Here is a 22,223-nt window from a genome sequence, read left to right as displayed (position 1 = left end):
CTCTCCGGGCGGGTCAGTTCATCTCTGTGGCGCACGGGGCGCCCGCGCGTCCGCTGCTCGGTTTGTTTTCCGGGTGATGCTGCTCTTCCCTTCAAAGCAGAGGAAAGTCGGGGGCTCATGTGTCAACATCCCATCCCCAGGGAGGCGTAACGTTATTCTTAAAAAACCGATGTCCCCTTCAAGACTGTTTTATTTGCATTAACCCGTCCACCGTCGGACGCAGCGGTGCTGGTGACCGCGGACATCAAGAGACGATCTTCGACTCCGGCGACGTTGACGTTAGCTAACGTTACTTTAAACGATGACACAGTACAAAGTGCAAATAGCGTCTCCAATCGTTTCATAATATCTGGGGACCTGTTAGCTTAGCCAGCTGGCCTGGTAACTCGATTAGAGCAAGGAAACACGGCGAAACACGCTGCTGACATGATGTTTCCTCAATCAAGGCACCCGGTAAGTGGACTGGTTGAACTTGCCCCAGGTGGAAACTAAGCAAAGCGAGCTGTGCTAACGCTAGCTAGCTGCTGCAGGTAGCCGACGATGCCAGACCTCTCTGCGGCTTCTCACCGCGTTTGCGTCGCTTTAATACAGGAATAGTGTCGGCTTAAAAGATTTGAAATACACCTAGTTAGCGTGTTTGTCGATAGCTTAGCTGTATTTGGCTGCACCAGCTGTCGTTAGCTAGCACTGCTCCAAACAGCTCATTTAACTCCACTGTTTCTGCTGTCAGACCAAACTAAAAACCAGTTTGGACAGCTGTTAAATAAATACTGCCGCTAGTATTGGTGACAGTTTTAGTTAACCAACACTTGTCAACGGCCCAGTAAACAAGTAATGTATGAAATTAACAGAAATAACACTTTAAAAGCTCAAATTAAGTCAATGTGCCATGGCCAACTAATGCCAAACTGTAATAAACAACCTGATTTAATAGGTTTAGCAACGTGACCTTTACAAACAAGATAAGGGGGAGAAAATGAAACACTGTTTATTGAGCTTTATTGAAGCAGCACGACAAACACATTATTTGCTCATCTTACAGCAGTTTGCATGCTCAGAAATATTTGGTAAAAATATATAGAGCTAAAACAAATCTGTGGCTAATCTTTATATTCTCATATTGAAAAAGCTGTGAGCATTTTTTCTTAATATTTTGGTACTTTGAGAAAAACTGAATGTCCTTAGGTTCTTGATTGTTGGGGTGGGAATCCCTGACAAGATGATTAATCTATAATAAAAATATAATCACTGGCTGCAGCCCTATCTTATTTTATTTTTAAGATAACAATAACATTATGAGTAGTATGGACTAACTAATGCCTCACAAGCTGCATTAAACCACCCCAGAGCAGAAAAATGACACTTGCAAACCACAGGTGAGGAAACGCACATACTGAAAATAACACAGACCATTAACCAAAGCACCACTACAAACATTTCCCATAGTGGTGCCTCATGGTTGCCATATAAAGCTGCATGTCACATATTTGTTAAAAACATACAGCCTGTATACACTGTATACATGGACTCAGGGCATTTGCTCTCTGGAGCAGGTTTTCTTCAAGGGCGTCTCTGTATTTGGTTGCATTTATTTTTTCCATCAGTTCTGTCCAGTCCTTCTGTCCCTGCTGATGAGACGCCCCCACGCCAGTCATAGCACGATGCTGCCACCACTGTGCTTCACTGTCAGATGGTATTCGCCAGAGTGTGGAGTTTAGCCTTAAGAGTAAAGTCTGTCTGTGAATTTGTGCTGCTTCTGCAAAGTGTCAGATTTCAGTTTTTGTTTTTTAATAATTTTACAAAAATGTCTGAAAACATACAACACAGTTAATTGAACAGCAAAGGGAGAGGATCTGCATAGTTTTCTGAGGCCACTGGATATTCTTTTTGGTTAGCGGCAACATGTGACTGTTGTTCCTCTTTCTGAGACTGGGTTGTATCAAAGACATTCTAAAGATGTGGTGACAGGCAAATGCATTTGGTTTCCAAATGGTGGTGGCTTTTAGTAAAAATTCTTGTAAAGATGAAGTGAAACAATTTTAATGCTTTATTACTATTTTTCCTTTGAGGCCCATTTAATAAAGTGCAGGTCCTTACACCCAGACTTCCTTATTTTCTCAGATCCATCAGACATTTTGTAAAAGGTTTGCTGTTTTCAGCCCCTCAAATAATGATTTTCTGCCTTTCTTTCTGTTTTGTATCACAGTAAACTGAATATTCTCAGATTTTAGATTGTTGGTTGAACAAAACAAGACGTTTGAAGCCTTAGGCTCACAGAAATTGTGTAGTATTTTGTGACATTTTAAAGACTGAAACAATCAATCAATTACAAAATTGTCAGGGTAACTGATAATGAAATTGTTAGTTAACACAAAACATTTGACATTTTGAGTAGATAAAAATAGTTTAAATTTAGTGTTTGAATGGTTTAAATGGTTACTAAATGTTTCCTGTTGGTCAAACCATTAAATTATGTATTTGTACCTCAATTGTTTTTTTTTTTTTTTTTTTTAACTGAATTGATTCTTTAATATCTACAAAAGTTAATGTTTCTAAATCAGGTTGTTTCACTGCAGATAAATGAAGCTTGCATTTGGATGCAGAGTTTCAGCCCCCGTGTAACCGGGTGACACTGTGTTCGCTCCCATAATCCTCTTGAACTTGACCTTGTGCCACTTATTTAGAGAGTAATGAGGTTTAGGGCTCTGGATAAACCCTGGATTAGAGCTCTAGACTCATGGTTTATGTGTAGTTTATACACAACCAGATTTCTAATGTAGCCTCCTAATACCTCTCACATATGGTCAGCATGGGCACACTTTAATCTCACCTTCTGTAAACACATTCCCTCAATCAGTGCACTCTGCTTTCCTGAAAGTGCCAGGCTTGTGTTTGTGTACAGGCAGATGTTTCATATCAGCTTGTCAAAAGCAGATGTGGAGCACTCTGTCGTTTGTTGAGCTCTGGGTGTAATACGTTAGTCAAAAGTTTTCTCTTTATCTCGTTTCATACTCTCGCACTCTGACTTGAAGCCCAATTTAGGCTAACTTTTTAAATAGTTCATCTCAGAGGTCAAACTGCTGTTTCTAAAAGCAAATGTTTATTAAAACACCTACACACTCACCATTAGATTCCTAAGCAGCAGAAAAAACATGCACCACTGCCCCATTTTCTGCAGAAAAATGTTTCTATTTTTCATTCTTGTTAGATAGGTTTGGGCTCAGTAAAGTAAAGCTTATGCATCTTAACTAAGACATCAGATCACTCATGCCAAATACAGTTCTGGTTGTCAGTCGTAATAAATTACCTGGTGCAGCCTATAGGTGGAGAAGTATTTTTTTGTTTGGATGCAGGGATCATTGCAAGTGTATTTTGGGTCATTGTGAGAGTTTGTGAAAAGTGACCCTTTTGTTGTTGTCATTGTTTACCAGGCATCTTCTCAGTCCAGTCAACCTCTCAAGTTCACCACTTCTGACTCATGTGACCGCATCAAGGATGAGTTCCAGTTCCTTCAAGCCCAGTACCACAGGTTTCACAGTTGCTCCCACACACACACACACACACACACACACACACACACACACACACACACACACAAATGTACATCATGCACCTTCATTATGGCACACTTTCAGAAGTTATGTATATGTCTGTAGTTCACTATTGGGGCAACTGAAGTTTAATTTGACGTAATGTCTCAGTCCAAGCTCTTGCATGTCTGTATTGATGAACATATGCAGAAAAACACTGGTTATACTGTAGGTTAATGGTGAAAAACATTTGTTCTTCCTTGGTTTTTATGCTTTTAAGAATGCAGGTAATACATTTCAGCAACCTGAATATCTGCACCCGAGCTATCCTCTAATGCTTTTGTATATTCTGTTTAAACAGTTTGAAGTTGGAGTGTGATAAACTGGCCTCTGAAAAGTCAGAGATGCAGCGTCACTATGTCATGGTAAGTCTGTTATCATGACTTGTCAGTGAATTGTGGATTTTCTTACTATTTGAGTCACATCATCAAAGCACTTTTATATCCAAATATCCAAGCATTATTGATGCGTATAGCACAACAGTTTGTTTGTGATGAAGAGGTACATGGTATATTTTATTGTTTCATCTCCCTTTTTGCATTTGTAGTACTATGAAATGTCCTATGGGCTGAACATTGAAATGCACAAACAGGTGAATACCCTTCCCCTATAATACTTTTTTTTTTTTTTTTTTTTTTTTTTTTTAATATCCCAGGTGTTGTGATAATCTGGTCTGATCGACATTCATTATTTGTTTGCAGGCTGAAATCGTGAAGAGATTGAATGGGATATGCGCTCAGGTGCTGCCTTATCTGTCTCAGGAGGTAATGACAAAGACATCTTCATGAATGTGTCTGACTCCCACCTGCAGCAGCTAAGATTCTGTATCCAACAGTCATGTCCAATTATTTATTCCTGTCCTCATGTAAATAACTCACTAGCTTTGTACAATCATGTTGTCTTTGTTCCAGCATCAGCAGCAGGTCATGGGTGCCATAGAAAGAGCCAAGCAGGTCACACCTCCTGAGATGAACTCCATCATACGGGTGAGCTTTGGCTTTAGTAATGTAGGGATTATAGCAGTACTGTACACTGAAAGTAACTGCATGGCTTTCCAGTTCCAGTTATTTGCTTTGGCTTTATGTACATACAGTGACATGTGTACGCTTTGTTTTTATCATGTGTGCTCCCAGCAACAGCTCCAGGTGCAACACCTGTCCCAGCTCCAAGGCCTGGCCTTGCCTGTGGCCCCGCTGCCCCTGGGCCTCACCCCTCCCACCCTGCCTGCTGTCTCCTCCAGCTCTGGCCTGCTCTCCCTCTCCTCCATTCTGGCCAACTACTCCCATGGCCAGGCCCAGGTGGTGAAGGAGGACAAGGCCCGGGACTCCGCAGAGAGAGCACCCAGGGGAGAGGATGGGGACAAGTCAGACTAGTGAGGATCTTTGGAGAGGGATGGTCTGGGGAGAAGTGTTGAGAATATCAAGGTAAAACTGTAACTGTAAATGGAGATTGGTTTGAGTCTGGCTTTCTGTTTGCTGAGTGTTGATGTAGAAAAGTAACTGCAGGGATGACGACAAGCAAAGAGGACAGAGTTGAAACTTTTGGATGTGCAGAGAATCAAACTGCTGATTAGCTGAGTTAAATGTTGTTAACATGTAGTCGTAATAGACTCAATTCAGACTTATAGACTTTAAATAGATGCTTTTTTTTAGTGTGAGCCACTGTTGTTCGGCTTATCCAAGATAAATGTTATCTCATTTGTTGTGAGAGAGGAGAATACAAGTTAACAGCAGACCCCTCTTATATGGCTCTGAGTCTCAGAGGTTTTTTTTTATCTCTTTGTTGCTATCAGATCTGTTTTTAAGTGTTTTTTTCACATCCTCTTTAGTCCTTTTAATTGTCTTTTACTGGCCTCAGTTTGAACAACACATCAGTTCCTTTGGTAATGTACAATAGCTCCATCACCTATTTTCCAAAATGAAAAGCAAAGGAGCTGTTTGGTTGTGTGTACTTGGAGCTGAATTATATTTTTGCCTGCTGTTAAATGGGTTTTTTTTTTTTTTTTTTTTTTAAAGGGATATTTTACTCATCAGGTGCATTCAAACTTAAACCGCTCATTTTAATATGACCAGCCACTGGATGCATTATCTTAGCTGTGTACCTCATTCATTAATAATTGGGATTTTTATTCCATTGACATAGTTTGTACAATGGCAGTAATATACCCAGCTTTTTGTTTTATATGCCTAGCTGCTGCTGCTACTGCTGCTCTGCATGCCATGCTATCATTTTTAAATGACAAGAATTTATGTTCTGGAAAAACAGTCTTTACTTTAGTATGTTTTCATGATGTTAAAAATTCTAATTAGTCCCTAATTGTTCGTGTGTTTGAATTGTCATTGGAAAAAAAAAAAAAAAAAAAACTTGTTTAATTTAACTTTTTTTTTTTTTTTTTTTTTTCTTAAAGCACCTTTGGCCCATTTTTCCAAATTTTTTTTCAACCTGAACAGGATCTAAATTTCAGAACCTTATGGGTGTAACACAAGTACTGCATTTCTGAACGTTAGAAGAGGACTTGAGTTTATGCTGAGACTGTATCAAGCACTTGTCTTTTACTGTGTTGTTAGACTGTAAGGCAGTTCATTGTTCCCTCTTTTTTACGTTTCCATTGGTTTGATGAGGAATTTGTCCTGTGCAAGTTGCTAAAGCTCTGTAACGGCCAGCAAGCTCTCCCTCAGAGAACAGCTGGTTTATCACAGCCAGTATTTGTGCTGGTGACCAAGTCTTTCGAGCCATCCTGCAAAAAACAAAGGTTTTAATAGTTAAAACATTTTAAAACAATAGTGGGTCCCAGGTGGATGTTACATACAAAAGTACTTCACTGTCTGCTTATTTCTAGTATAATCTTCTTGTCTTCTCTTCCAGTTCCCCCCCTGCATTGCATTGTGGGACAGTGGTGTCCAACAACACACATTCAATAAATTAACAGTCTGACATGACCATAGGACTAAGCACTAATTCACTGCTATAGCAAATTTCAGCAAAATTATAGTGGTTGGTCTTTGTTTGGTGCAGATGGGAAAGATTACTAGATTACTATTGTAGAAGGTTTTTTTTTTTTTTTTTTTTTTTTGTCCATTTTCAAATTTTTTTGTTTTTTTCCCCTACCATTTTACCAGTTTAAATCAGTGAAAAACTGCAAATCCAGGTAGTGATTTACAGCTCTGGAAGTTCTAGAAACAAATTTAAAAGTCACAAAATTAATTCTGTCTAAATTTTATTATAAAATTTAAGAGCGTGTGCTGTAGAAGGACACAACTCTCCCACTGTGGAATGCATGGAGGAAACAAAGGCTCTAATCACTGATTTAAATCAATTGTGGCTGGTGATGACACAGCCCCAGGAAGCTTGGAAGACAAACGGTAACTAGCTATTTTTGGAAACAGGTGTTGCCATGTCTTTAAGTTAAATTTGCAGTTTAACTGGTATCTGGTGGGTTTTAATGTGTTGCATAATTTCTTGTTAGTATAAAACAGTTTTCTTCTAAAACTAACTTCACATATGTAGTAAATAGTATGTGATATAAAATGGGGACATGGCTGAAAGGAACAGTTGAGAAATTCATATTTGAGGCAGCAGAGGGCAGCAGTGCTTTCTCACTGGTATAAAGTTAGACAGGACTGACATGTAAGCATCTGAAGTAGTCCAGGTCAGTCATTGGCATTCACGTTATTGTCATTACTGTTCTTTTCTTCATCTTTATTTTCTGACTGTGGGCCTAGTGGGATTTAACAGTTGTTCCCCCTGTAATGTGAGCTCTTTCCCGAGCTGTGGCAAATCACCTTAACTGTCTGAACATGTCTGAGATTAAAGCTTAAACCTTTCCTCTGAATTTTAGTTTGAAAAGCACTTAAGTCGTGGCCGTCTGGTCGTTTTCTATTTTTTTCTTCTGCTTGTGTTAGAGTTGGCGAGCTGAAGGAGATTTGACTGTGATAGATGGGGTGTGAGTACAGATCAGTTTGCACTCTTTACGCTGACGTCAGTCTCTGTAGAAAACCTCCTTTGGCAAAACTTAGACATATGAATGGTATGCGTGTTTTTGCTGTGAAGGGCCAATTTGTATACATATGAATATATCAATATACATATTTTTTAAAGCATTTTTGTATGTTTCAAAGCTGCTTTTTAATGTGTGTGTATCATGGAAGACTTAAATGTTGTATGTGTGCATTACAAGCCTACGTTAAGAGAGGCGCAATGTTGTTATACGGTGTTGTTGTTTTTCCGGTTTTTTCTCTTCCATTCTCTCAGTAGGCAGTAACACTTAACATTGTTTTCTAGGTTTGTAAATGTTTTAATCTTTTTTTCGTGCAGACAGTTTGTTTATGAACAGTCACATTTTAAAAATAACTGTGGCAAAAAACAAAGATGTAAACAAGTAACTGTGTACTCTGAGATGGAATCAACCTTTTAGCAGTAAGGGAGCTTCTCTGGTGCCTTACAAATAAAAGATGTGATTGAGATTGGTCATTTTGTCTTTGTGAAAAAAGACTGAATTAGTCTAATCAAACTGGATCGTTTGATGCTTGAACTCTTGAAATGTTGCATTTGGAGCCCAATAAAAATGTTCAGTGTGATAGCTGAGTCCTCTGCAGCTTCATGAAATGATTTGTGGTATAAGGTCCTGTGGAGTTGAATCAGATGGAGGTCCCCCAGTGCAGTGGAGGTGAACGGATGTTTTTGTTTCTCACAGCAGTGAAGCACTAAATTACCAAAACCTATCTTCTCTGTTCAGACTTTGTTACTCTGAATAATCCCCAGAACATGTTGTGTATTTGCATTTTTGTGCTGCAATATTTTGTTACCCAGTGGGTGACATAGTGTACACTGATAATGCAGTAAACTTGTATCAGCCTGGTTGATTTATAGGGCTTGTTGTGGCCAGTCTTGTAGATTATTCACCGTAACCAGATACTTTCTCTGGAAAAACAAGCATTTGTCATTGTTGTGAGAACTACAAATGAAATTCGAGTGACCTCGATTGTACTTGAGCGGTAGCTGAAATCTCCGTTGTGTATCTCAGATCAGGGGCAAATAAAATTATTTGCATAACTACATAGCACAAGAGGTGATGTGAGGATGTTTTTTATTGATTTGAATAACTCCTAAAAGTAGGTCTCGGTATGCTTGTGTAATAAAATATTCTGCCATTATTAGGATAATATCTTTTCCAGAATGAAAATACTCACAGCACTCTAATTGCTTGTGTGATATCTTCGAACAGCTTTTTGTAAACCACCTTTAGATGGCTGAACAGCCTCGTTCTTCTGGCACAGAAATCTCACAACTGTCAGTAGCATGTCCAGGCATGAACATAAACATAAAGCAGTGAATAGCTCAGTGAAAACAAAAGTATTCTGTCCCTGATGGTTGTACATAGATGATATACTGGATAATATTCATGGCAAAAACTACACAAAACAACTGACAGACTGAAGGAAAGAAATAATTTAAGTTAAACTGAAGTTATCTAGAGGTTGAGTCATGGCAACTGGACTTCTAGTGTTTAGGTCGAAACGTTTCACTACATCAGTCGATCTGATGAAGCTACTTGAATGAGTAGTGAAACTTCACCTGGACAACTGAGAATCTTCAGACTTAAACTGAAGTTAAATTGTGGTTCCATAAGCACTTTGGGCTCAAAAACACTGAAAAATTGTCTTCTCTGTTCTTTGCAAATGATTGAGGTGAAATCTGTCTGTACAAAAGAAGAATTATCTAAAACATTGGTGCCAGCTCAGAACGTTTCACTGGAACATCACAATAAAGTTGTGATAATACATTCGTAAAAGCTACAATTTATTAGATACAGTGGTTATAAACAAAATAAAATTGTTAGTGATATACATAATATATGTATATGATAATGTATATGTTAAAGCAGTCCATTAATTCACATGCAGAGGAAGAATAAGTGCCAGGGACAGGCAGATATAATCTAGCTCCAGTGTAGGTAAAATAAGTGTCTTGACTGCAACGAAGTAGAAAACATTCAATCCTCCAAAGTTTTGCCAAGGACACACAGAATTCTTTAGTTGGTGTTTTAAATTTTACAGATCCTGTTGCTGTTTTTTTTTTTTTTTTTTTTTTGCTCATTTTACTGTTTTTACACAGCATAAATTCTATCCCACAAATTAAACTATTCTCATCCTGACTTCTATAAAAACAATACAATAAAAATAGATAATCATTTCACACTGTCATACAAAAGACACACCTCACACATATTTTTGCAATACAAAAACCGTGACACTTCTGTTCCAACATGTTTTTGGAATCTGAGCTTTCGTAGCTGTAAAATTTTGGGATGTCATCACAAACTGGAGCTGGTCTAGTCTGGATTTCCAGCTAGCAGTTCCTGTTCTGTGTGTCTTTTCTTTACAAGTCACACATCCTTTGGTAAAGGAGCTGCAGTTAGACTGTGTAGGCCCAGGTTAGTAAGAGGTGCTGTGGTGGGTTCAGTGGTGTGCTCATACAGATCCAGAGTAGCTGTAGTGATTTCCGTGCTGTGAGTCAGGAGGCTGCGGACTCGGTTTACGTTCAAGGTGTTCACTCTCTGCTGTGTCCGGTCGTGTGCATGGAGGGGGTCGCTGTTTAAAGAAGTCTGACACATATCGGACCTGAAGAACAAATAGTGAGTGTTAAACAGAGCAGGTAGTGGGAAAAAGAATGAAGCGTTCAACATTTGCCAGTTAAGGACGAGAGCAGCACAACAGTGTAGTGGTTAGTGCTGTTGCCTTAAAACAAGAAGGTCCTGGGTTCAAGCCCCAGTCAGGGCAAGGCAGGGCAGCCCTCCCCTGCCACATAACAAGAAGGCCCTGGGTTCAAGCCCCAGACAGGGCAAGGCATGCTCTGTGAAGCATAAACCCAGGATGTGGACGGAGTGGAAAAGGGGATAATGACACAAAAATAAATCAGATAGATTGGTACTGTGAAACCTCGTTTATATGACAGATGAGTCAGACAGGATGACAAGGCAACTAACGAGAACCCACACAGGTCATAATTAGTCTGCTTTTCCACTCTTCTGTGTTTTATACCTGTTTTAATATCACCAGACAGCAATGAGTAATGAGCAGCTTTGCAAATTGCACTCTTGTGTTTGTGAACACTGCTCTACACTGTGTCCAGGGCTGCTAAACATCATCCTGTACAGCTATAAAATTGCAAATGTGCATCAGTTTACACCAGTGAACTTGGCAGAAATAGAAAATAAAGCAGTTCTCTTATTTATTACAGTATATTTCCCTTCCTTTACTGACACAAATGGGATACTGGAGAGGCATGAGTGCCCATTAATAATGTAGTTTTAAAGAAGGAAACACTATTTCCTCACATTTCACTGGCGTAAACACACTCACACTTTCAAGTGTACTCAGGCACATGGAACACCGAGTACTATGTGGCAATATTAAAACAGGTATAAAACACAGAACGGTGAGGAAAAGCAGAGTAATTGTGACCTATTGGACTTTCTATCAATGAAGCACAAACAAATATTTACTGACGTCTGATTTTTCATGACCTGCTGCATCTGTGGGATCACAAAAGCCATAACATGCTGTCCAATCCTCTCTTTCGAATTGTCATCTATCTTCATTTTTTACTTTTAGTCTTCGTCATGAAAAATTGGTCGTCAGCAAATATTTTTTTCATAGTTTTCACTGATAAAATACAATGTATCACATCATTAACTATTTATATTCACATAGCCTGACCTTATGTTGCCACATGTATTGTACATGTATGTAACTGCAAGTATTGAAAAGTCTCTTTCTATATACAAGTGACACAGTGTTAAACTCACAATGAGCACGGCGATGAGAGCCCCCTGCAGCAGTCCCACCAGTACATCACTCCAGTGGTGTTTGTAGTCAGATACACGCGTGTATCCCACATACAGAGCAAACGCCACCAGGAAGAACTGAATGGTTGGTCGAACCAATCGCGTCCACTTTCCCTGCATTCTGGCCTGGACATAGAGCTGTAAGAAAAGAAAAAAAAATAAGTAATCTGACCTTTACATCAACCAAAAATATTCACCCTTAAATAAAGCACAAAATAAGTTCTTGCTTAAACATTACACTGATAATACATAAAGCCAAGGTTAAGACCATGATTCTAATATTTTTTGATTTTTCCTCAACTCTTTCTCAGAATTTGACAGTTTGACTTTTTTTTTTTTGGTCTTGTTGACATATTCTTATCCCCATTCATTTTTGTGGGGAATTGTACATATTGTCATGAGAATAAACATTCTTATTTTAATGCAAACTGCTTTAGTGATTCCTGAAGCAGCTGTTAACGTCACAATTTAGCTCGAGCAGCCTTTCGGTATTTCCCTCCTTAACGCTCCAGCAGGGATTCAACTGTTGAAGCTTCCGGCTATTGTACAATGTGTCTCATTACAACAATAATATTATGAAACCTGAGTCATGTGTCTGTGTTCACCATCACTTTTTATCTCGGGTCAGTTGTGTGTGTGCGTTTTACAGCCACAGCAGGTCTCACGCAGCAGAATCACTCACCGACAGAAAGAGCATGCAGTACATCCCAAAGGACGAGTGGCCGGAGTAGAACGATAACCTGAGGAGCAAAACAGGAGAACACCAGTCATGTACAAAGCCTCAATGTTTTTCTACAATCTGATGCGTGTGTCACCTTTTCACTGACTTACATTGGTCTGAGAACATCAATACACCAATTGCTGATTGAGTCCAAGTTGAGTTATACTGACAGAACAACACCATGTTTTATACTGAACAATTAGTGATTTGATTATTTGGGTTAGTTTTGAAATGTGAAGATATCTGTGTTTTCTACGTCACATCACTGTAGACTGTTTTGTGGAATATAAAATAATCACAGAAACAACAGAAAATGGTTGGTTTTAGTATAATAGTCAACATTGGCTCTGGTCTTTTTCATTTTATCACCTTTATTTAGATTTTTTTTTAAAAATGGAAAGAACATGTTATCACCATTAAAGGTTTCTATCAGTGTTATGCAGTTTTTCCCTCAGGTCAAACTTAGCTCATGAAAAGAGTACATCTTAAATATTTTAAAAGGTCATCGGTTCAAATATGAGCTTTCATATAAAAAAGAATCCAACTTATATGATACATCTCTGTCAACTTCACTACACACTGTAATAATGACATATAAAGACAACAGGGGAAGTGTAGTGCTGGCCCACCTAGACTCAGTCACATTGCGGGGGTTGCCAGTACAGTTGATGTGCAGCATCACTCCATTACAGCTGACCGGGGCGCACACGGCTAAGAAGTTTGGACGGGGACGACCTATGGTGAACTTTGCCAGGTCCGTCAATGATTGGCTAACGGCTCCTCCAAACAGGAAGGTGCCCACCACTTTGTAGAGAGCTGACAGATAGTTGTTGAACTGGGAGTTGGAGTGGAGACGTTTGGTGTGCACCAGATAGGCCTCTCCTGTAGTGATCTGGGGAACAAGGGGTTTAAAAACAACAAAATATATTTTGTTAAGGTCTATAGAAGTATTTTTTGTCATATTTCTTTTACTACTATATAAGCTGGATTGTTTGTGGCTTGAGAAGATTTCGGGACGCACGATGACTATGGAGCAGGTGATGGTGACTGCAGCCATGGTTCCGTGGGAGATGGTGTCTCTCCTGTATGGGTAGCTGATGCTCTGGTCATCACAGTAGATTTCTCTCAGGTGAGGCCTGAACCTTAATGTCAGGATGGCAGACGGTAGAGCCGCTGAGGAGAGAAATATCACAAGAAAATAGCAAAGGGACTTAAAACATGCAAAGAAACTGGTGTAGTGGAAGTGTATTTCTTCAGCAATAACAAATAATAAAATTTAGAGAATTGTGAATGGAAATTGTATTACATGATAAATGTTGCAAGAAGTAGTTTTGTATTTAAAGTAGAAGAGTTTGGAGTTAATGTAACTGCTATAAGTCAGCTGAGGGACTACAAAGCTGTGGTCTCTGGGAGTCACAGCACTGCAAGAGTTTGGAGGTTCCTCTTGGGAGCAGCTAACACTTTCAGCTCTGCACTGAGTCTAACATGAAGCCAATGAGGTGCAGCTCAGGAAACAGCTAAGAACACACTGATGGACTAATCTCTCCACTTTGGACAGAAGGCCTGACTCTGCCAAGTAAATGTATTTGTCATCACTATGACTCAGTGGCAGCAGCTTCACCTCTGAGGCTGTAAGGAAGAACCACCTGACACCAACGGAAACATGTAAGATAGATAGCTATGACCTTTGACATCTGGGCAGTGTTTACACAGTGAAGGGCCTGGGAGCTGAGGATTGAACTAGGACACACACACATCAAGACATGCACCACTGCATGAAAATGTCCTCATACTGTCAACACACCACTGACAGAAAAAATGTGGACTACAAACTACTGCATGCATTTATAGATTATAAACTAGGTTGTACCTGTGCTTTATGAAGTACAGACAGAAAATGCCTGAAAGTGTCTATTAGTGCAAACAAAAGAGTTAAGACAGAGCAGCAGCACATAAACCTGTCTCTTAAATCTGAGCAGGACAGGTCTATGGGGCTGATGTCAGGAACTTTGCACGCTACGATCTTTAAACAGTTTTCCTGTTTCCGCTGAGTTTGTTTTCGTAAGCAGGAACTGTATATTAAGGGGGCGGTGCCATAAGCAGAGCTTTCCACTAACAGATTGCTTCCTTGCTCCAGTGCGTTATCGTCCCTCTGACAGGTGGGACTAAATGCAACCATATGAAAATGCAGAAACGCAGAGGAAAACGTGCCAAATGGGTCATTTTGACATGGTAATTCCAGCATGATGTCATGTGAACATATATGGATGTCTACAGGCCAAGAGGGTGAATTAAGTCTGAGGTCACATACACACAGTGTGTAAGTCAGCAAGATGTGAGTATTTATAGCCAGTGTTTCCTCTTTTCTTTTTCTAATATATTTAACAACTTTAGAAACTTTAGGATGCCTACAAAAATAAATAAAGTCCCATGGGTGTAAGCAATGACTTTATAGTATATGATTTAAATTATGTGCTGCAGGTTCAGCAGACTTAAAACAATAAGGCTGGTGACATCATAAGACCAAAACCAACAATGTGTTGGATCACCTCACAGTACTTTTTGACTGGCCCTTCCTGTGCTTGTCCATAAATCTCGCAAAGGCTTTGGACTAAAATACCATATAACCCCCTTGACCTTTCAACTCATCAAGTAAACTAAACATACAGAAGTAGCATTTATCTACTGAGAAATACAGCACTGGAACACACTTCCAGAGGATATCATACTTTGACCTTCTTATAATTAGCATTTTAATGTTTCAGTGTATTGTGTAAAGTACTTTAAATTGTCATGAGTCTTTAAAAACTAGCCACATATACTACACATCACTTTCACTCCATGACGTTTCAAAAACATCAAGGATTTGTAGTTGTAGCAAATTTTACTAAAAAAAACAAAAAAAAAAAACAAATAGGCACAGATGTGCTTATATTTACAGCAGCACAATGTATGTGGGATCAACCCAGATTAAACTACAGAAACATGGCACCCAGTGCAACAGTGCAGTTCACAGTGTGGTTTGAAAGGAAACAGCAATAAACCAGTAACTGAATACTCAGGCAATACTTAGAAAAATGATGAATTCATCGTTGATTTTGGTGAAATCTGAAAAATCCAGAATATCTCCACTTACTTTTAAATGTTTAGGTGCCTCTAAACAAGGAACAATCATTGGATAATTCATGAAAAAAAACAACCAACCAACTTAACTCACCCTGAGGCAGTGTCAGAGGGTCAGCTTATGTCACTATGAGATGCATTTGCCTTCTAGCGGTGCCAGGGGAAGGTCTACAAAGACTGTAACACCCAGTGTGTTATCTGTCACCATTTCTGAACAAGTGCCACTAATGAGCTCTGAGATCATGGACTTTCCTCATTAAAGAGAATTTATTTTCATTAGGAGACCCTCCCTTTACTCTTCACAATCTCAGAGTTCATTATTCCAGCACATCAAGCATGCTCTCAGCTCCCCTTTGAACGGACGCCCATCATTGTTTATTCTGCAGGGTTCCAGGATGATAGTTAGATAAGACATTTCTTGTTTGACAACTCTCTGGTGGCTGCACACTGCCAGGGTGGGGATTGAAGTCAACAGAATTAGGCAACAGCCTTCAAAACACTCACACACACACTGTAACCACAGCTTTGCTTATTTAACAACAGCATCAGTGAGGAAGTCAATCCCCCAAACACGCTCCAATAGTCTCTGGGAACAGAGCCCATAGAAAGTTCCTATTATCTGAGCAAGACTGGCTGCTTTTATCAGCTCTATTATTCCAGAAGGCCTGGTCTGTTTTTCCAGCCTGCTGCTGGTGGGGCAGCTGCCCCTAGCAGAGGCTGAGTCACACTGGGGGGAGAATGAGGTTCCTTCTCCAAATTTACTATTAAAAAAAAAAAAAAAAAAAAAAAAAAAAAAAAAAAAAAAAGACTCCTCTTTCCTTTACATCCTAGAAAAGAACTTATTCCATCACCTGATCAGACTGTTCAGGTGGCAGATTTGCAGCAAACTCTTCTTCACCATCAACACTTGTCATTTTTTCATTAGTACATTTTACCCCTAATACTTGTAGTACCAGGTAAAACTTTAAAGAAAAGTTAAGGTATTTTTATTCTGTGGTTTTGTTACTTTAACTACAAGAAAATGATTTTTGGTGGTGGTGGACAACGTGAAATGATCCTGCTCTGACTATAGCTACGTTTTACATTCTTCCATGAACTTTCACCACTGCAAGCAATGCAGAAACTCCAGTCTCTCTGAGGAGACACGCACACACAGAGTTTCTGCTGGGTTTGTGTCCACGGGAGAGATAAAAAAGGAAGAAGGGAAAGTATTGTGTTAAGCTTTCACAATCTCTTCTGGCAGGAGTGCAGCCTTAATTCCACTTAAAGAAAATAAACACCATGGAATCTCAAACAAGTGCAACTTCCCCTTGACCTCTGCCCCAGCAGGAAGTGGGAAGTGTTCCTGTTATTCAGCTGTGGAGATGAATGGTGGAGTCGACACTCATCTTGAGAGCTGAATAAATCAGAAACATTTGTTTGAGCTCCGTCTGCGTGTCAGATCTTAGCAGACGTCTGTGAGGTTCATGCGTCTGCTGGGCGCCCTCGCGGTTTGTTAGCTGACAGGGATTCGTGACATCACACTGAGGTGCTCAGAAAACCACTGTTCAACATCCTTATTTTCAAAACTTTTGTTTGGCGCTCAGTGCCAAAATCTGTAATATCTTTCATTGTTCAGCGGGTTTTCTAATAATTCCCAGTAAAACTGTTGGTGCAAAGAAAGTGCATCACTTCCTGTTAGGCCAGGCAGTTTTCCTGGGAAAGTCCTACAGGCCAATGGTTGACAAAAACTTTTTCTTGGTATGTCCGCTGCTTTATAGAAGCAGAACTTTTTTTTTTTTTTTTTTTGTATGAAATGGTTGAGCATCACTTTAAACAATAATACTATGTGCTCTGAAAGGCATTGTTTGGTGTTTATGCCAACAAAAGAGAGAGAAAGAAAAACTGTGTTTAAACAGGCTTTAAAAAACTGGGTGTGATCACAATGTTAAATGAATGTTTTCATACGTTCATGATATATTTTTATCAAATCTCTGCTAGTGCTCACTAAGTTGCCACTGACTAGGAGTCATTGCGTCTTTTTCATCCCTTTCATCCTCAGGTACTGTGACACACTTGTCAATGTTACAGTCAAGTCTCCAAGTCATTACATTTCTGAACAAACAGTCCTACAGGCCTCTACAGTTCACATCTTACTGAAACACACAACGTGACAGTGAAACTGACCTTTAATTAAAAGACACTGAAAACAGAAATAATTCTTCCGCTCTCTATAGACCTCCTGAAACCACTATTGTCTATACTGTAGAGTAAAATACTGCAGCGACTATATATATATGGTACACACCACACACATCAACATCCCTCTTCCATTTTCACACAGGAACGTCAGACTGCTGACACCTTCCACTCGACTTCGACATGTTTTTTGGCAGAAGCAGACACTGTGTGTTCGTGTGTGTCAACAAAAGAAATTTAAAAAAAAAAAAAAATTTGCATCACAAACGTATCAACGAAGGAAACGGCAGCTGGTATCAGTCACTGTCTGAACCCTCAGTGTTGCACAACGTCTCTGACATTTCTGAGACACTTTAGCTGTGATCATAAGCTTGTGACAACTTGTAAGACTGAAAGTGAATTAATACTATAGTCTTACACAAGCTGCACAGACTTTCACTTCCTAAATGCTATTTCTCACCTAAACAAAGCATGTCTAGCTGCAATTCCAGCCTCTCAAATGTAGAAAAAAAAAAGAGATTTCTAGTCTTATATGACAGTAAACTGATTTTTTTTTTTTTTTAGTTCTGGGCTTTTGTTCCCCTGCACTTGGTGAACTTGTGATAGGACTGAACAATGCAATGAAAGAAATAAAACATAATAGACTCATTGATGCAGCACTACATACTACACATCAATTTCAAAACACAGCCAACAACGTTTACTAAGGATGCATCAGTTTCCACTAAACAGCAGTTTTAAAAATCCACACTACTAAACTGCAGACACCTAAAATAAATGGTCCACATGCTACATTACAGATATTTTTACTGATTAAACACTGGTGTGATTGTGTAGTTGACCTGAACACACACAACAGGGAGTTGTCAAAGTCATAAAAAGTGATTAAACAGTGATGGTGAAACCAGTGACCTCAGTGTGGTGAAAAGTGGAGCAGCAGCTGGTCTCACTCGAAGCAACGAGCAGCCGGACGACTGAAGCTCTTCAATGTCCAAACAGCATTAAAACTAAAACAAACAGCATCAAAATGTTGACATGGCCCAATGCAACAAGTTCAGACAGTTTGCTCAGATTCATTTTTTCACTTTCTGACCTTAACAACTGGAAACAGACCAAGTAACAAAATAGTTTGACATTTTGGGAAATATGCTTCGTTCTCTTGCTGATACCACCGTCATGACTGTGAGATAAACATGAAGCTACAGTCTGGAGAACTTTGGCTTAGCTTAGTACAAAGACTGGAAACGGGGAGAAACAGCAGACACCTTGTATCTCCTTTGGGTGATCCAGACAAATACCAGAGCACAGCTTTCCGTTTCTTTCACACATATCACACATTTCAGTTACTGTTATCAGTTGTCATCTGTCTCATAATTATGGGGCCTTTTTGGAGGACTTTGGCCTTCTAACTCTGGCCAGATGGCACACACATCAATATATCAATACTTTTGTGTCTAAACTGTGTCATTGTAGCTATGATGTCGAAGGTCCTGCACATGATAACAACCCACTGAACTGATATGGAGATGAAGTCGGGCCCTACTAACCCACAACTATCCTCCCAATGACTCCTGATTGACTGACGCCCATTGGAAAGGATAAGATTTGAAATAGTTTCCAGTCTTCATGCTTCAGCTGTTATCTTTGAGCCAAAGTTACTGTTTGCTAACCGATTCCTATTGTAGCTTCATATTTACACACACAGACACAGTATCAAACTTCTCATCTTGGAAAAGTTAATGGTCTCATTTCCCAAAATGTTAAACTTTGCAAACAGACATGGAGATCAGGAATAAATGAAAGCGATCACCAATGCAGTCTGTTCATTAAAGGTCATTTTTACAGTCTGGATGAATTGACAGTAAAAAATACTTATGTATGTATGCTCCCAAGGTATGTTGTATCCACTGTGTGTGTGTGTGTGTGAGTGAGAGAGCAGTGGTAACAATGGCAGGAGAGATGTTTGACTGTAGAGGGAGAAATAAAATCCCCTGAAATCAGTTACAATCTGAACATTCAGCACATTCCTACGTCTCTGTCTCTCTCTCTCACTCGCTCACACACACACACACACATTTTGATAATTGTTTTACAGACTCATCAAACAAAGATCCCAATACTGTATGGCCATCACATCTAGATAAAGACATCTTATGTTTCCTCAAGCATAAATGATATTGGCGTTGGTTTTGGCATTGCTCATTTTCACATGAACTGTTTTTATTAAACACAAATGTACAGCTATTGTGAGAAAATGTTACTGTGTGATGTGACTTGACATTTATCAGGACAGCAGATTTTACCGTCAGCCTGAGCAACACTGACTCCAAGCACAGACATTAACTGAAGCATTTTGACTTTTTTAAAAACAAGTGTGACTAATTTTCACCTGACTAAAATCTCACAGATCACACTTTCACAGCCTCTTAAGTGAGATGAGAAAGCAATGAACTCCAGGGTTAGTCAGCTTAAGACTTTGTAAACTAAGAAACCTTTATTTGATGAGTCATTAGCCACCAGTAAAAAATTAATGCCACATCTCTGATTTCACAACAGCTGTGATAGTGAACGGTTTGACCTTTAAGAGATTTTTCTGTATGACTGGATTCATCCGGTGAAGAAAAGACAGGCCCTGGACTCTTTTACTCCAGGAAACAACTCAGTTTTTATTAAATTCCTGATCTCAATGGACGTCAAATCCCTCTGAGGTGTTGCCAAACAGAAATTTGTACAACTGTAAAACACCCAAAAAAAAAAAAAAAAGGAAAAGGACATACAGGGCATTGACACACAACATACATCACTTCTGATGTTCAAGGGGCTGAACATAATAATGGTCATTATCATTCCTCCCTGTCAGTAAGCAGATCCTGCACACAGACACAAGGCATACCAGGAATCACACTGCAGACATTACCAAACTACATTAAATTGTCCCAATTTTTCACTTCCAAGACATTTATGGAAAATAAACTGAAAATGAAAAACAACACTGCCATCAACTGTTTTTTTTTTTTTCACAGCCTCAGCTACAACCTCTGTCGGCTTCATGCTGTCGGAAATGTGAGCATATGTAGCAGCTGGAAGACGTCAGTGCTGTTAATGGCTTTGTGCTATATTCAGAGAGAGGAGCAAGTCACAACAAGACAAGCCACTTAGTTCCTTGTACAGTGCTCACACCTACACACCAAAAAGTCCATTTTCAACACACACACACACACACTCACACCTGGTTTAAAGTTTCTGAAACAGGACTTTAAGTGTCTCAGATATTCTTTGACAATGATCTTTGCTCTTCCCCTTAAGCTCAAGTTTTAAAAAAAGCACAGAAAGAAATGTACCTACACAACAAGTATGAGTGCATTCAGACATAAAAGTGACAGGGAAGAGATGCACCTATAGCCCACAGGCACTTTACAGCTATTTACACACACACACACACACACACACACACACACACACACACACACCACACACACACACACACACACACACACACACACACAAATGCAAACAAACCTAACCTATAGGCAGGCAAAAAAAAAAAAAAAAAAGATATGAAACTGGGAGTGCAGCATTACCAAATCAGCACTCTGAATGCCTAATGGTGAGATAAGATAGGATGTGACCTAGCTGCTTAACCCAAATGAATTATTGAAATACCTTTAGTGACACACACAGATCAACAAATGTCCCAACAACTTTTTCTACGTCCTGCTGACAAAGAGACTAGTTGTCCTGTTTGAACAAGGTAGAGACCAATAATGACTCATTGCCAATTAATGCGTCCACTATACTTTTCTTTGCTACAAAATAATGTGCAGGTCTCATTTTTCTGACATTACATCATTTTTTATTTTTTTTTTGTTACGCAGGAGTAACACGAGTCTTGCACAAAGATCCATGAAGCAACATGTGGATCATCTGTGCATGAGAATCTTTTTTTCTTATTCTGAGCCACTAAATTACAATTAAAACGCCAACGCAACGCAACACGAGATGAGCACTAGGGCCTGAAACCAAGCACATTTTTCAGCCATATTGTCAGGACGAGGGGAGAACAAGGGTAGTCACTCACCAACGAACACGCACAGAATATCCACCAAGATCAGGAGCAGCTTCTTTCCTTGCTCTGTCATGTTTCCTCTGCAGTCTCGTAAATAAATCACGCTTCAAACACTCATAGGGCAGCGTTGCCGAAATATCTGGAGTAATTATGTATAAAATACGATTAGGTCAAGAAGACCTCCTGGTTCTTCCGGCTCGCCACCTCTGTATACCTGTGTGCTTCAGGTGAGCAGCAGAGGACGCAAAGCTGCGTCTTGTGTGTCTTGCCTTTTTACGCAAAGGGGGTGGGCGTTTTCCTGCAAGAAGAGCGCATCGTCCACGGGCTGACAGGGGATGGCTTCCCGAAATCCCTCCTGTGAAGTGGAGGAAACCTCCCCTTAATCCCCTCTTTCCTCTCTGGGTTTGACTAAGCAAATCCGAGCAGTGAAATGAACATGTTTTCGCCAGTACCACGTGGTTAACTTTGTTGGTAAGGGCATGGCACACCCCATCCAACCTCACATACAACATAGGCTGATTGATAAGAGAAGAGATCTTAAAGTAGTAGCCTAAGGAAAATGCTAATGCCAGATTAAAGACTTTGATTACCATTTGAGACAAAAAGTAAAACCGTCAAACCGTCTTCTGAACCAAGAAAGATAAAACTACTACTTACTGTAAGTTAAAATACATTTTCTTAAAAAGTGACTCAATGTGG

At 39.5% G+C, this 22,223-nt stretch overlaps 2 protein-coding genes across 3 annotated transcripts; one reads left to right on the top strand and one right to left on the bottom strand.

Moving 5' to 3' along the window:
* The first annotated feature begins 59 nt into the window (after positions 1-59).
* On the top strand, positions 60-8,056 carry LOC113139047 (TLE family member 5-like). Of its 2 annotated transcripts, XR_003296523.2 has the most exons (8): positions 60-453; positions 3,432-3,529; positions 3,892-3,955; positions 4,138-4,182; positions 4,292-4,354; positions 4,502-4,576; positions 4,724-5,014; positions 5,998-8,056. XR_003296523.2 is itself a non-coding variant. In XM_026322034.2 (7 exons), exons 1-7 carry the CDS (start codon positions 427-429, stop codon positions 4,961-4,963), a joined length of 612 nt encoding a protein of 203 aa, XP_026177819.1. In that variant the 5' UTR covers positions 61-426; the 3' UTR covers positions 4,964-5,962. The 2 variants fall into 2 exon arrangements, 1 of the variants encoding a protein (XP_026177819.1); XM_026322034.2 differs by lacking the exon at positions 5,998-8,056 and having other exon boundaries at positions 61-453; positions 4,724-5,962.
* A 1,312-nt stretch (positions 8,057-9,368) lies between these two features.
* On the bottom strand, positions 9,369-21,917 carry plpp2a (phospholipid phosphatase 2a). The gene is made up of 6 exons (XM_026320548.1): positions 21,537-21,917; positions 13,179-13,330; positions 12,787-13,049; positions 12,119-12,176; positions 11,398-11,574; positions 9,369-10,210 (listed from the first exon to the last, which is right to left on the bottom strand). The coding sequence occupies exons 1-6, from the start codon at positions 21,595-21,597 to the stop codon at positions 10,061-10,063; spliced, it is 861 nt and encodes a 286-aa protein (XP_026176333.1). The 5' UTR covers positions 21,598-21,917; the 3' UTR covers positions 9,369-10,060.
* Between the last annotated feature and the right edge of the window lie 306 nt (positions 21,918-22,223).

The sequence above is a fragment of the Mastacembelus armatus genome, chromosome 22, assembly GCF_900324485.2.
Source record: "Mastacembelus armatus chromosome 22, fMasArm1.2, whole genome shotgun sequence".
Classification (NCBI taxonomy): domain Eukaryota; kingdom Metazoa; phylum Chordata; class Actinopteri; order Synbranchiformes; family Mastacembelidae; genus Mastacembelus; species Mastacembelus armatus.
Note: the sequence above shows the minus strand (reverse complement) of the source record. Positions and strands in the feature narration are given on the sequence as shown.